Source organism: Condylostylus longicornis, unplaced genomic scaffold (assembly GCF_029603195.1).
Source record: "Condylostylus longicornis isolate FDR11 unplaced genomic scaffold, ASM2960319v2 ptg000004l, whole genome shotgun sequence".
NCBI lineage: Eukaryota > Metazoa > Arthropoda > Insecta > Diptera > Dolichopodidae > Condylostylus > Condylostylus longicornis.
Window position 1 is genome coordinate 10,945,841 of NW_026577973.1, and position 17,798 is coordinate 10,963,638.

Sequence of the window (17,798 nt, forward strand, 5' to 3'; positions counted from 1 at the left end):
GAATATCTACTGCTAACAATAATGGTATCGAATATTAAGAAATTGAGTAATCTTACGACTTAAAATAGACCATATCTCTTCTAATTTTTGTACCCGCTAGATATTTTTATAATTATAATAAGGTATTGGGAGGGGGGAGGAGGGAAGGGGAGCGGGCTGCAGGTATACTTGTATATCTGTAGCTATATACATTATATGAGTTAACTTTAAACTCTCATTGTAATGCATTATAACATAAATTTTTAAACAAAAATTTCAAAAAGAAAATATCTGACTTATATGAAAACATATCCCTCCCTCTCTCAACCATTCGTATCCCCCTCCCTCTACCATCCACACAATTTTTTGTTGGAAATTCATCAAAGAACTATGGCTTGAATTATTTGCCACCTTATGGCAAAATTATCAAATGATTTTAAATTATTTTAATTTATCTCAATTTCACTTATTTTCACATAATGTGAATTATTAAAACTTTTTGGAAATTTTTCTATGTGGCCACTAAACGGGTTTGACTTTAATGGCACATTTTTATTCTTATATTGAATTTGATTTAAGCATATCGCCGTAACATATGCAATTTTCTGTCTAGTAATAATTGTATAACGTAAAATTAAATGAAAGTTCAGCTGAAAATAATCCAGTGCAAGTACAAATAGAAGAAATATTCATCTGACTTTTATACAGTAAAAGATATTTGCAGGCTTACATAGTAACAAACATTTGAATAGTTGACCAAAAATCGTAAATAAAAACCTTGAATTACTACTTTTTACGAAATATTAAAAAACTCGCACCCATAGACTAACGATAAAATATAATATTATAAGAAAAGATCTACCGAAGTCTTTGATTTAAATGAATTTTCTAATACTAATTAATAGTATTATTAGATCGGAATAAATTTAGTTAAAATTTTATTATAAAAAATATTTAATAAATTTTTTTGCGAATCATTAACAGATATCCTAATTTTTTTTAATACCTAATGAAATATATTTAATATAATTAAAATTGAAATAAGAAATTTCAAAAAATGAGTAATGGAAATCCAAATTTTAATATGTAGACACTATTTAATTCAAATATAGTACAATATAGGAAACTATTAATAAAAAATAAATTGAAAATTTTTTTAAATAACAACTTTTGCATATTAAATTTATTACCATCTACATATATACTGTGACATACCTTTGTCAATTTCAAAAATAAAATCTAGTTAATAATGGTTTTTACATTGACATTATCAAAAAAATACCAGAAACACCAATATACACACATGAACTAGTTTAATACTTTTTAATTTTGTATAGACACTTACATGAAATAAAACGGAAGTTTATAACTGATCTTTGATTTTTAATGTCATCCAAATATTTTACATATATACATACGGACATATAAAAATTATAATTTTATCATTAAGCAATTGCTTGAACGATAACAGAAAGCTGTTAATCGAATTTAAATTTAATAAAAAAAAAAATATTTCTCGTTTCTGCTATTTATGTTGAAAATGAAAATGAAAACGAAATTAAAAGTGGGTGACATTTTCAATTACAAAAAAAAAAAACCAAATTTAATATAAATGTCCGCATACCTATAAATCTGTATTCATATAGAGACGCACTTATATACATAAATTTTATATTTGTATGTGAATAACATTATATATACATGAAGTTCACATTTAAATTTGTATATGAACTCGAAATATACTTCTAAGACATTAAAAATATTACAAGATGTCTCATACCTCAGTGCACTATTGTATATGTAGACCCTCATGAGTTAGTGAAACTTTTGTATAGCGACAATACGCAACAATCTCGAATATTTTTTTTCTTCTTGCAATTTTAATTACAACTTAGTTCCTAAATATGATTTAGAAACCTTAAAATTAAGGGCTTTCTCATGAATGTCTGAAAAGATAATATTATTTTCAGATTTTGAAATCATATGTTTCTAAAATACGTTAAATTTTTATGTAACGTAACATTACAGCTATCTCTAGTGTTAGCACAACTAGTAACCCTGTTAATCTAACATCAATTTGGTATACAATTTATCTTTCTGGCTGTCATGGTTTAGAAGTTATTGAGAAAAATAAAGTATTGCAAATGTTTTTTATATACGAATTTATTTACTTCAGTTACTTAAACACATCAAAATTTTGCATTTATTCGATTAAAGCAAATATTTTATTTAACTACCAAGTCTCCTTAACATTTTCAAATATTAATGACCCGGAAAATATCATATGGCAGTTTTAATTTCAGCAAACTTTAAACGAACAAAGATTTTGAGCTGTGAACATCAACTATGGAACTGACTTCATACAAAAGTTTTACTTATTCATGAACGCCAATATACAGTAGTGCACATAAATACGAATCACTTTGTATTTTTTCAAAATTAAATTAAATATGGTGACATGGTAACTCTCTATCACACCCAATAAGTATGTACGTATATTTACGATATCTGTATACACGTACAAGTTCCTAATAAAGTATACAGTACCGCAACCCAAATATTCTTAAACCTAGAAATGAAATTTAAGTAAATTTTATACTGCAAATGTTTCGTTTTTGTTTTGTTTTTTTTTTTTGTATAACTATAAAATATTTATAAATGTTTTTATTTATGGTATTTCGGAACAATAATTGCGGTTCACCATACATTATGGATGGGGCGATATTACATTTTCTAAATGGTATGCAGGTTTTTGGATTAATTAAAAGAAAGAAAGACAAAAATTAAAGAGAAGAAAAAAAAACAGAGTAATGAAAAGAAATTTTCTTATATTTTAATTTTTTTTCCCTTTGTTGTTGTTGGTTTTAAAATTTTATTTTAGATTTTCTGGTGAAGCCTAAGTAATTTTAAAAAAAAATGTCACGTAAAAGTGACATTTATGAAACATCATTAAGAATACAAATTGATTATGGACACATTGTAATTTTTGTTTAAATTTGTTTAAATTTTTTCTTATTTTTCTTGTATTTTCTTTTATATTTGAAGAAACATATGACTGTATAGATTTTGTATAAGTTTTGAAAAATAATTATTTATGTCTTTTTGTCGATCGATTAGGGCAAAACCGTTTGATATACATATTTTAATATTTTCTTTTGTTTTTCTTTTTATTTTCCAAAATATTTTCATTATATTTGGTCTTGGGTCTTGTGCGTACAGCTACATAAATACAAAAATTTCCATACGTTTTGTTTTAATTTCATTACACTTAGTTTTGCTTTACATATATATATATATTTATGAAATTTTTGTTTATAATTTAGGTTTTGGGAAGAAATTAACCGACCCCTACCATTCATTTTAAATGATCACCTTTAATTCAATTTTAAATATATTTAAAATCTATATGTAGATAATAAAAAAAAAAAAAAAACAAAATGGTATTTTAATACAATTTGTATATCGGAACCAATAAAAAAAAATCTAATAAATAGCATTAACAATTATTTGTTTAATCGCAATTATTCATTTGTACTTCCAGTGTGTACAAACAATTTGTGTTCTAGTGTTATAAATAATTTATAGTACTATAATTAATTATTAAATAATTATAAAGTACTTTAAAAATTAAATAATATATTTAAAATAAATTATTAATTATTTAAAAACAAAAACAAATTAAAAATGTACACAAAAATCGGTTTCGTATTCACATTGTGCTTAATTGCCAGTGTTAAAGCTTCATCAAAGGATATTGATATAGAAAAGGATATCACAAATTTCATTAATGAAATTGATAATGAAAAATCATTACCATTATTTGGTGGATTAACTGTTGATCGTATTGAAAATGGTCGTTCATTTGGTTCAGTTCATAATCATCAAACAAAATCTGAATCATTATTTGATCGTACTGAACGTTATCTACAAACACATGAATTAAATTTCTCATTTGATGCTGCCGATGAAAATTCTGTTGATAGTTCATCAACTGGACGTTCAATTCAAGGTAAATTTTTTAACATCAAATATACATACAATATATTAAATGGTTGGAATAAATGAAAAAATTAAGGACTAAAAAAAAACCATTAAATATAATGGTAAACAAAATATTTGATCTGCTTACCGTTATATAAAAATTTTAAAATAAACCAAGTACAATAATCAAATTTACTTTTAATTGCATATCCTCGATTTCATGAAATAATTATTTTTATTACTCTTATAACTCGTGCTTTAATATTTTAAGATTAAATTTTATCCAATTATAAAATTCTTTAAATTATGAAACAAGATTATAGAATTAAAAAAGTAATTTTGAATTTTAAAATGATTATAGAGCTAAAACTCAAATTTAATATTTAAAATTTTAATTAGCTACCAGCAAAAATACATAAAAATTTTCACAAAATTTATTTCACTTGATTTTATAAAATTGTTTTGTGGCTGAATTTCAGGCTGATATCCTAAATGTATGCAATTAAAGATATGTCTTATCCTAAAAGTATGCAATTAAGTTTAAAAAAAAATTTCTTTGGATTCATATTGAATTGATGTTTTGCATCTACCTTAAAGTAGATATCTCATGCTGAGAACAGGTAGATTGTTTCCATACATTTTCCTACAAAATACAAAATATTTTACCCGCATGTGTATCAAGAAAAAAGTAGAAACCCAATGGTTTACATTTTATTTAAATTTTTTTTCAATATTAGAAAGAATAGATTACATTTTTCCAAAATACTGAAAGAATAAAACTTTTCTAATATTATTCTACTTTATAAAAAAATATTTTAGAAAGAAAAAATTTCCTTTATAGTTATAATTTCTAGGTTCATATAGAAATAATTAATTTTTAATGAACACCTAGTATGCAATTTATTTTTTATTAAATTTCTACTCAAAGAAATTTATTTTGTTAAAAATTAATGTAAGCAAACCTTAAAAATATTCTAGGAGTAAAAGAGAATAATTTTTAAGAAAATTAAATTTCAAGAAAATTCATTACCAGAATGCAAAAACAACAGAAACTTTCTAAAAGAATTATGAAAAAAAAAATTAATAATTTTTAAAACTTTAAGGAAAATATCATTGCAAATTTTTGGAATGAAAAGAATTAAAAATGTGTTGTTCGACAAGTAAAAGTTTTTGACTTCTATAAACCATGTAAGAATTATATAAAAAAATTTTTTAAGAGAAAACTTTCTTTTTTCACTAATGAAAAATATTTTATGTCTCTTTATTGGGCAAACTCCTTTAAAATAAAAGTACCGTCATAATTATGTACTAGGATATTTTCTATACATTAATTATAGAATCTTGGGTGTAAACCAAATTAAATGAAGTTTCTTTGATCCGGGTGAATTTTCATTTTAATCTCATATTTGTCCTTGTGCGCGTAACGTTTTTGAATCCAAAACTTAACTTAAAGTTTTCCATATAGAACTTAAAGACATATTAACAATCTTCAAAATAAAATACTTATTGATAATATGTTACCAATTAACTAAGTAGAATAAAAACTTATTCTAAGTAAGTAGAAGTATTATTAAAATAATAATTTTCGACAAAAGTCCCATATTATTTAATAAGAATTAAAAAAACCGAATCATTATATTTCATTAGAATATTAGCAATAACCATAATGAACAATTTATCATAACATAATGCATTTACTATTTCAATTCATCTTATTAAAATCTACATTGGCTTGTACCTTAATGCAGAATATTTTATATAAATATTTAAGCGAATACGATATTAAATGCATATAAATATATTACTAAATGGTAATTAATAATAAAATGTAGGTTATTAATTTCAATAAATCATGATTAAGATTACATAATTATTTTAAATTATTAATTTGATCGAATAGCACGAATTTTTTATTATTAATATTGCATGCTATATGAAATTGTTTTTTATTGTTTATTTAATATAAATTAAAAAAATATTAAATTTAAAATAAATTCAAAAGCTTTTTGGGTATATTATTTGAGCCTTAATAAATTTTTAAAGGTATTTCTGGAAAATTCTATTTTCATTTTCGTTTGTAAGAAACTATTAAATTTAAGGTAAATTCTAATTTTAAACCAAAAAGAATGTAATGCGGGTAATATATACCCGATTTAACATTTAATTTCTCCCAAAAAATTAAAGGCCAACTTATTAAAAATGAAAAAACTACCCAATTTCAAAGAAATATTTTATTATGATTTATTAATAATAATTCCTTTATAACTTTAAATTAATTAAAATTTTAATAATTTAATAAAAAATTAATATTTTAATATTAAAATTTTAATTGTGTTGAATATTCTTTTCATGTAAATATAAAAAATTATTAAAGTATTTTATGCATATTTATTTGTTAGTATGTTAATATTCCGTTATTATATTTTATATGTAATGAAAAATAAATTCACATACTTACTTACTACATTAAAAAATCATCATTCATATCTCAGTTATATACATACAAATATACATATAATATAATAAATACATACTAAATGTAAATTAGTATATTAGCAATAAAATAACGAAATAGCATAAAAAATATTAAAATTACCAATAGGTAACTTTCTTTTTAATATTATTTTTAATTATTCATTTACACAATATGTATATGCGTACATATGTGCATATATTATGCACAAATAAATGTTCAATACCGTTAATATAAACATTACATTTTGTTGTGCTATTTTCATACACAATATCTATAATTCATAACATTTCAATAAAATGCACACATTTATATATTTATGTATACGTATATATAACCGAGTATGTTTAATAAAAGGCAAAAATAAAAATATCATATATTGCGGATGTTTCGTGTATGATCAAATATTTGACCCCAATAATTTCAAACCGGACCTAAAACATAAAACATGAAAATCCAAATAAATATAACGAATCTTATATTTATTATATATACATATATAATAATATACATGTACGAATATGTATAATAAAAGCGAATCATTATAAAAATAAAAAAAAAAGAAACAATAAACTTTGACAAACCTATACGCTTTTTAAAAGAGGTTTATTCACATTTAGGCCTAAAAAGAAGAAGAAACAAAATAGAAACGATAAAGAAAAAAAATTAAAATAAAAATTGCACGTACGCACTCTCTACAGGTAAAGACACACATTCTTTAATACCATTGTATACAACTTTATTATTTTCTTAATAAAATATTTTACTTATACGCACACACACAACAATTAAAATAAGCTAAAACTGGAAATAATTATTGTGCTTCCTTTCTTTTTCCATATTTTTTGAAATCGGTATACGAAATAATAGAATCAAAAATTGAAGATGAATTTTATAAAAAAAGAAAATTTATTTGTAAAAATAAAATATTTAAAATTGCTCACTAATTTTCAATTTTAAATATTTAACATTTAGCATGACACAATATGCAAAATATTTAATAAAATATCATGCATCTTGTGTTATGCTAGTAATAATAACGAATAACATTGACGAAAGTAACAGCTGCCATAATATATTAAGGAAATATTGCAAACAAATCAACAAACAAATTAATGATTTTAACAAAAATTTGGAAGAAGTCTTGGTATATTAAAAGTACTATAGTGACACTAATGCCTAAAATATTTAAAAAACCCCCAATTTTAGTAAAATATTTTAAAAATTAACTAACATACAACTAATATCGCTAGTTGTACTTGATTATTAGCGAGTTGAGAAATTATTTTATAACTTTCAATATCACTTTGAGTGTCTCGAAATAAAACAGATGAAAGTCTTCAGTTTTTGGTATAATTTTAATTTAGTATTTGATTATCAAATTATTTGCGAAATAAAATTCAAAATGTTACCCTTAAAATTTTGTTTTTATAATGTAAAGATGTGAAATTTTCAATATTTTAATATTTTTCGTTACTCATTAACAAAATTATAATCCCATAATACGAGTATTGACAGAATAATGCCAAACAGTATTTAAAAAAATTTACCTAGCAATTAAGTGACACTGTTAACATTTTTGCATTATACACAAGCACATATTTCCAACACACATTCATACAAGTCGTGTGTGTTTTTTTATTTCTATTTGTTTTTTCAAAATTTTCTTTTTATTTTCATTTATAATTTAACCGGAAATATGCCGCTATTGAAAAAGAAAATTGTATAAAAAAAAATATTCAAAAGTGTGTACAAAGTGAATTCCAAAGAAAGTGCATCATTTCATACATTACAAACACTTTTATTCAATATATGAAATTATTAAGAAGAAAAAATATAATTTCACTGTTCAAAAGTGAAATTCCGATTATATGGTCGATTTTTCTGGATAAAATATTAAAATAATTTTTTTTTTATATAATATGAAAAATATGAATTTCATTTTAAATTTTTTATTTATCCTTTATTATTATCAATGATCGTTAATATTTTCCTGACAATTTTTTTGATATACAACGCTATTTATATTATAATATTCACCATACACGCGTGAATTGGAGGAAATAATTGAGACACCCGAAATACCATGTAGTTTAATGTTTTACAATGTATTGTATTTGATTGATATTATAATTGAAATATGATTTACGATAATTAAGCGAATTGGAAAATTTATTTTATTTTTAGGAATATATTATTTTTCCTTACAAAAACGTTAATTAATTAATATTCAGTTCAATAGAAATGGAATTCAATGGAATGCTATTGTTTTCACTTTATTTCTTTAGAATTAATTTTTTATTTTTCATTACCTTTATACTATTGAATTTAAATTTTCGAATATGATTATTCAGGTTCTAAAATTTGTACCAAAGTAAATAAATGAAATATTGAAATTTATATCTGGAAATGTAGAGGAAATTAAAAAACCCAAAAAAAATTAATTTTTCATAGCAAAATTTTCAATACTTTTTTTTAGAAAATTTTAGTAAATCTTGAAAAAATTTCACTTTTATTCAAAGTTTATGATATATTTTTTCGTTAGTTTAATTTGCAAAATTAAAATAATATTTTTATGAATTTCCAACAAAATGTGATTTTAAATAAAATTTATTTGCATTTCAATATGGCAGCAGTCAAATCCCTTTAACGTGATTTCCCATGAAATCCAGAAATTCTGTTAAACATAAATTATTTTGCTGCATTTTGACGAAATAATTCTTTCTTATTCGTATCGCAAAAAGTAAATTTTCTCTAACACGAACTAATCTACAAAATTATTACATTAGTATTATAGAGGTCCGATAGTAACTATGATAATTGAGCAATAAATTGAATTTAACCAATTTCGGATGGTATTTATAATAAATCATACAAAAAGATATGTAAGAAATTATTTAAAAAGCTAACAATTTTGCAATTTTATAAAGAAATTAATAATTTGTGAAAAAAATTCCAAAGACCCTCTGAAATAAATTCCCTTGATCATATTTCTCCCGAATTTTGGTCTTGTTCTTGGTGCGAAAAATTTTCAGCAAACTCTACATAAAAATTCTACTCTAAACCAAAATTAAACAATTTAAAAATAATCTTGCTTTTGTCATGTTTAAAAAATTATTGTTAATCAAGGTTTTTTCAAATTTTTTTTTGCTTAAATGTTTCAAAGAAATCCTAAAAATTTACTGAATCTAATCATGATTTACTTAAGTAATTTGTGATAATTTAACAATAACTTGAAAATATTCTGGTAATATTGTATTTTATTAATTTATACTAATTGAAATTTATAAATTTTCTCAACAATAATTTACGTTTTATCAAAAATTCTAATTACATTTTTCATTAAATCCCAAAATAGTATGATGATTCATATGGTGGTTCATTTAACATGTTGAAAATCCCTTTTCATATATACTTTTTTCCATTATTTCAAAATATAATTTATCTGTTATATTCATAAGGAAATTTATTTAATTTTGTAAAATATTATTTTTCATTACGAAAACAAAACTCTTATACAAAAATTACCAAATTTTATTAAAATTCTTAATGAATTTTATATTTTTGATTCAATTTGTAAGAAAAATGTTTACTTAAAACAAAGATTGCAACTATAAATAATATTAGCTAAATTTTGAAAAAAAAAAATAAAAGAAAAAAATAAAAAAATTAAAATGAAAGTTAATTTGGAATAATATACGCGAAACGACATCATATACAAGGTACAATGATGCAAAAATTCATGATTACTCACATAAACCCTAAAGATTTTCAAAGCAAAATTAATAAATGTAAAAAAAAAGAAGAAAAAAGTTAAACAACAACACAAGAAAATTTCATTTGAATCACCACAAAAATTTATAAGAAAAAAAAAAATAAATGGGAAAAAGCTAACAAAAGTAAAAACAAATAAATTTTGGATCAAAAGAAAAAAAAAGAGAAAGTTTTTCACATTTTATTTTTTTGTTTGTTTTTTTTTTTTATTTTTCTCTCCCCACTTTATTGTTTTTCTTATGATTTCCCAAAAGATTATGTGCAAATAAAATTCCAAATTGAAACACCTGAATTTATCATTCATTACTCTTTCTTTTCGTGTAATTATGTATGTTTGTATATGCATTCATACATACATATATTAGCTATACCATATAAATTACTAGCTTATTTATTCTCTTGCATGCATAAATTTGTCCTATTGTCTGTTGTTCCTAAACAGCGCAATTAGGTAAAATATTCAAATGCAGAAAATATCTATACCGATTTTACATACTTTATTTTGTGGAAACAATCATATGTATGTATTATGTATGTATGCAATCTGCTGGCAATGAACAAACATTGCTTAAGTTGGTTTAAAATAATTTTAACGAATGCAATATTATAACAGTCTACAAATACATATGTATATTTACAGACTAAGTCCATACACATAAAATTTTTTTGTGTTGTTCTTCAACAAGATTGAGTGAATATTACGAGTAACCACAGATTTATTTACATGCTATCAAAATTTACATATTAAACTGTATGTTTTCGTGTAAGTGTGTGTATGATAACAATATGTTTACCTTTACCTTAGTTAAAGGTCTTTAACCGCATTAATAATATATACTTTTTAATCTTTGTTGTAAAAACTTAACTAAACAAGAACGTGAAATTCAAAGCAAAATAAAATATCATAAATATTCATACATATCTACATAAATCTTTATTTATACTTGCACACACATATTTATATGTAAGAATAAGCACATGTTAAGTCACTTTTCCCCATAATATGTCAATGAGATACGAGTATTATATGCTTCTTTCTTCATTCGCTATTATGTACAATTAACGTAAATATTATTTGTATACATATACAAACTCACATAATACGAATTTTGTGGCATATACATGTATATGCATCTTATACGTCCATAAGTATATATACATATATACAATTTCTTATCTACTTGAATTCTTGTAACCTTTGTCAGATCCTCATAAACACAGGTACAATGTTATAATGTAGATAAATAATTTTTCTTTATATGATCTTAATGAATAATAAAGAAAGAGAGATTAATTTTGCGTAGAAAGAAAAACAGTTAATGTTAAAAATGAGAGAGAGACAGAGAAAAACAAAAAACAAAAATAAAATAAAAGCAATATAAACAAAGCAATGTTTTTTGTTTTCTTTTCTCTTTTTATATTTTCTCATTTCTTTTCCTCTTTTTTTTGTTTTCCAAATGATTGGAAGTAAATTTTCAACTTCAATATTTTCATATTAAACAAACATACCTACATAATAAGCCTTTGCTGTTTTAATCAACAATATTTCGCACTCTTCTTACACATTATTTCGGGCTATATTCAAACATATGTATATTAATATGTATGTATATATATGAATTGTTTACCCGCATTTCAAGATTTCACTTTACTTTTGAACATTTTTTTTTATCATTTTTTGTTCTTCTTATTTTTTTATATCTTAAAATTCATATCTACTTAATATGTTGGTATGTATAATAATTTTATGCACAATAATGTGTGTGTTTATGCTCAAACGAGTAATGAATATAAATAAAATTATGTACGTTTGTATGTATGCATGGATATTGAGAAAAAAAAATAAAAAGAAAAAGAGAAGAAAATAATTTCACCGTTATGAAAGGTCGTATATTAACATTGTAATTACGATTTGGTTTTGATTTTTGCCTTTTTTCCTCTCCACGCATCTGCATAATTTTCTATCCATACATTATCAATATTTTATGTTTTGTGTTTACATTTCTGATCATTTATATGTGTGTATTTAGTTTACGTTTAGCGTATATTATTATTTGAAATTCCGGAAATTTTTCATCTCATTTTGAAAAATATTTTAAATAAGTAAATATTTCAGACTTATAAGAACAACAGTTCGACATTTTTATTTTATGCAGCGATTCTTTAATCTATTCTAAAAGTTTCAGACTCTATTATCTATGAAATGCTTAAATTTTCAATTGAATTTTAATTTTTTACTTTATATTCTGTGTGTTTTTTTCTTTAAATTTTCAATTTACTAAATTACTATTTCCGTCTCATAATTTATATTATAGATTCACGCTCAAAAAAAGTTAAGAAAATGTTGGTTCCTTTATTATTGGCATTAAAATTGAAAATGGCACTTGTTATGAAAGTAATGTTATTACTTGTTAAATTCATATCACTTAAAGCCTTAGCTATCGGTTTCTTAGCGTTGATTATATCAGGTAAGAAATTTTGAACCATTTTATATAATTTGATAAATAAAAAATGTTTTTTAATAAATATGAAAAAAAAAATTTCCATCAAAACCATCTTAAGTCCCTATGCTTTTATAGGTTCACAACTTTTCAAAGACCTTTTAGCTAAAAAACAAGATCATGTAACAACAGCTTATATTGCTGGTGCACCAGCTGCTGAAATTGTACACTCAGATTGGCATAGAAGTGGTCAAGCAGCAGCACAAGATTTAGCTTACAATCATTATGCTGGAGCTCAACCAGTTTATTAGGAATTTTTATATGTTATTTAATTATTTTTTTTTCTATTTTTAATAAATTATATTATTGAAAAGCATTTTTTTTTAAATTTTATACCTATACAATAAGTTTAGATCAATAATAAAAGTAATAATTTTTGTATAAGTACATAATATACTTGTAAATTTTATATATAATAATTTTTTTTTCAATATATATTATTTATTTTTATTTTTTTTTTATAAAATCAAAAATTATTATAAATAGCTTTATTTTGCAATCTGAATGAAGTAGAAATTATATATATATATAGTAATAACTATTATTAAACTGTTCACCGTATATTTTCAAATCACTAGATGAAACAAAAAACATAAACCAAAAATTTTTTTTTAATTATTATATTATAAATTTTGTAAATAATTTATTTAATTTATTTATTTATTTATTGATCCAACAATTAAATTCCTAATATAAAATAAAGTGTCTATGTTGAAAAAAAGAATGTTTTATTTGAAATTTTCTTCTATTGTGATTTTAAGATTAATCAGGGCCCATTGCGATACAATAAAATATTCTCGCCATTTACCGAGTCGCTACCGTGGAATTTAAATGCACACAATATGCTCTAATAAATATGACTACTTGGCATAAAATATACGAGGGGCTCAAAGGAGAGTGGCGTATGCCACAATGTTGGTTATGCCACTTTGCTTTTGAAAAATCAGAAAATTTTTAAAAAAGCAAAAGTACTTTTGTGAAAAATAAATAGGAAAAATGCTATTTCGAAACTGGAAACTAATATAACTGATTTTAGAAGGTGTACATAACCGATTTCAGCAAAAAAAAATTTTTTTTTTATTTGTAGCTTACGCCACTCTTCTTACTCATAATATTTGAAAACTGTGAATTATTATTGTGATTAACTTAAACGATCAAAATATGTACTTGCTTTCCCGAACTAACAAGAACTTTGCAATTATTTGTATTTTAGTCCCAAGAGCCAATTCATACGCATAATTTTACAATGTTACAACAATATTATTGTTATCAGGTCTAAGTAAATTAGATAAAAATTAAAATTTTCAGTTATTTGAAGCTTTATGAATTTTAGGCACATTAAATTCAATTAGATTGCAAAATTTATATTTTATATTTCGAAATTGTATCGAACTTACGCTTTAACATTTATTTTTAATCTAATTAAATGTTCTACAATAAAAAATTTTTCAATATTTTACATATTTTTTTATAAATTTAAATTCTTAGTTATTTTTCTTTACTCACTTGCTTCTAATTCAACCATTATGAAAATGTTTCTTTCAACTATCTTATTTTGCTCATCCTGAATGTATGCAATAGATATATTAAATATTTGGTATGTCAACGCAAACAATTGTATAACAATTTATGTATACTACAATTGCTTGTAAAATAAGAAATTGCGAAAAAAATTACTTGCTAATGGTCTGATAACTTAATTTGGCAACAAAGTTAAAAGAATATATGCCTGGACATAACAAATACAACAGACTTTAGGGAGTTCATTAATAAATTAATTGAATTTTTAAATTTTGAAAAAAATAATGATAATTTTGCGAAATCTATTCTACTCACTTTCACAAATTAGACTTGAATAAACAAATACCTCTTCAAATATAATGTACCATAGCATAAGGCTTGACATATACCCATGTATATGTCACCATAACCTGGATAATCTAATGCGAGCATTTAAGAAATTCAAATTCTTCCAAGGTTAAATCGAATTTAGTTGTATATACCTACACAATATGTATACATATATACATATATACATATAAATATATGTATATATATATTTATATAAATATATGTAAACATATATTATTATAAGAATCTAGATTTTATTCGTGAAAGTATTTTATGTTTTCGGTTGGCAATTCCTGGTAAAAATATTTTGAAAAATTGATGAAAAATACATGATGAGAAAGCAAAAACATGATGCAGAATACTTGAAAATGATTTTGTATCGGTAAACAAAATAAAAAGTTTTAGGAAGTAACTGAAAGTGTAAACAATTGAACTAAATATATTTTAATTAAATTCAAATTTACTTTAAATGTAAAACATTATTGCAAACAGTCAACTTCTAAATCCTTGTATTAAAGAGTGCTTTGGAAAAACGTAAAGGAATTGCTTAGTACAGTTGTATCTGGACTGTATTTTAACAAATTCTTTGAACAGTAATTTAGTAATGAATGCTTTAACATATTCCGTCAAATATATAGCATCAAAAATTTAGAAGATTTTGCTGTACTTTACGGCTTGTATAGCGTTGTAAAAATATGTAAATGTCTTTCGGTATTAACTACGGCATTGACACAAAGGTTAATCTTGTTATAATAATATACGTGATGGACAACAAAAACAAATTGTTTCTGTGACATAAAATTATTTTCAAAGAAACAAATTTTCGAAAACTCTAATTCGATCTGAAAATTCTGATCATATATAAATTACTTTATACCCGTAACAACATATATAAATGTAATTATAAGCAATTATAGAAAATAATCTTTGGACCAGAAGTTTATATAAAAGAAACCCTTACAGTATAACATGCCATTCATACTACTTCAAAGTAATTAAGCAACTTCCATTTATAGAACATCTGAAGCACAAAAACATAACAACAAATTTGAGCTCAGTTCTATATAAAATTGTATCTCAACATGAAATCCTTATGAAGATCTAACTTTTGTTTTAAGAGTAGTTCATTTCAAAATTTTCTTCTAAGTACAATTTATAGAAAATTAATGAAATCAAATTCATTTATGGTAGATTAATATGTACCAGATATTACAACATTTTATAAGAATAATAACAAGACATCGTACCTAATTACAAAATACTGGAGATTTACACACATAAAAATCAATTTTAAAAGTAAAAATAGTAAAATAAAAATTGCCGACTTAAAAAAATATTTCATTGTTCCTCATTTTATGAAGTTTTAGTATATTCGAATAGTAATATGAGGGTGACTGGAACGAAACAGATCTTAAATAGAAATGCTAACCAGTTCTTATATACAATTATAATTCTATGCGGATTATGTACACAAACGTTACAGATATACTTCGAATACAGAATGAGAAATTATAAATTACGCCGTATACCCTCTCATACTCATTTTAGCCACTATTTATTTAATTTTATATTGTTGAAATTTATTAATACACACAAATATATTATCCTTTTTTGTGAATGAAATTTTACGAATCTCTTGCTAATTAATATTCATTTATCAATTTCTTAATAATAAAATAATTTTCCTGTATAAATCCAAATTAAACTCAATTTATTAATGAAAAGTGTTATCACTTCAATAGTAATTATAATAAATAATTTCCTACGAAAATTTGTAGACATTCATTTTCTTTTCTTTTATGTAATATCCTTTACTTTCAAAGGAACTCTAGTTGATAACTGATTTATTGTACAAATTGTTTCAAAAATATAACTACATAGATACAAAAATATTATGTTAACATTCATGGTTAAAATGAAAAGGCTTTCAATATTCCGAAATCGAAAAATTATATACAAAGATTTAAAAATACCCCAAATTTAATTTGGGAAACATTAAAAACACAAATTTCTTATAAATTTTTTCTCCATTTTCAACCAATTGATTTTATTGATTTTCTTATATAAAAAAAATAAAATTAATTAGTAAATTAGGTTACTATGACTTGATTTATTCCTTTTATTAGAAAGTAATAATCAAAGGATTTGATAAAATGAGAAACATATTCTATAAGGGTACAAGATGAGTATGTTTACGTAATGCATATTCAATAAAGAGAACTGATGAAGTTTAATTAATTTTTGAAATAAATTTTCAAATTAGTTTTAGTACTTTTAGTGCATAACAGATTTCCTGAAATTGTTAGACATAAAAGCAATAGCTAATTCTAAAATGTGTGATTTGAAATGGAAAATAAATTATGATAAATATTTTAAAATTAAAATAAGAAAAAAATTGACTTATTACTGATAATGTACTGATTAAATCAGTATATTGTAGATTTTGAGGGAGTCGAGTGGGACCGGAGATTATGAAATCAGTAAATGTAACCTTATATATTCACAAGCACTCTGTATTGATGAATATAATTCGGATAAAACATTATCATAATGCCTTTTGTCTCTAGTTCCTCTAAGATCTGCCCAGTAACTAAATAACTCCAACTTTGGGAGTGTAAATGAACTTTCATTCGTAATTAAAAATTATATTATTTATTTCTGATAAAAGAGAATTTGTTTAATAATCAATTGCTTATAGAACGTTCACTATGAGTATTGTTCAAATTTCTTCCTAAACAAAATTGTTATTGTGGAAAATTAAAAACAAAATCAAAGCTTTAAAGCGTCAACGCAATTTGGTTCGTGAATTAAATGGAAATAAAACAGTAAATTTAATTTTTAATGCAACGCCATAAACGTTAAAAAAATTACTAGTTTTTAAAACTTTTACAATTGATGTACCCTTTTGCAGATTCCATTTTTAAATTGCTAAAAAACACAAAATTCACCAATAAAATAATTTTTTTGCCATATGAAATTAAAAAAATCTAAAAATTGCCTACAATACGGCGCAATATAGAAACTGGTCTAAAAATTGATAAGTAGAAAATTTTTCTCGTGCCCCAAAATATATGCAATTTTTTTTCTTTTTGAGAAATTTTTAAGAAAATGAAAATAATTTGAATACACTACGGTATGTAGTAACAATTTAGCTATCATAGTAAATTTTGGTATTAAACTAACCCAAACTATAATGTCTAAGGTGATTTAAATATGCCATTTGAACAGACAATGAATGC

At 23.0% G+C, this 17,798-nt stretch overlaps 1 protein-coding gene across 1 annotated transcript; it reads left to right on the top strand.

Moving 5' to 3' along the window:
• The first annotated feature begins 3,663 nt into the window (after nt 1-3,663).
• LOC129613145 (uncharacterized) lies at nt 3,664-12,959 on the top strand. Its single transcript, XM_055527101.1, has 3 exons — nt 3,664-3,988; nt 12,523-12,675; nt 12,787-12,959. The coding sequence occupies exons 1-3, from the start codon at nt 3,664-3,666 to the stop codon at nt 12,957-12,959; spliced, it is 651 nt and encodes a 216-aa protein (XP_055383076.1).
• The last annotated feature ends 4,839 nt before the right edge of the window (nt 12,960-17,798 follow it).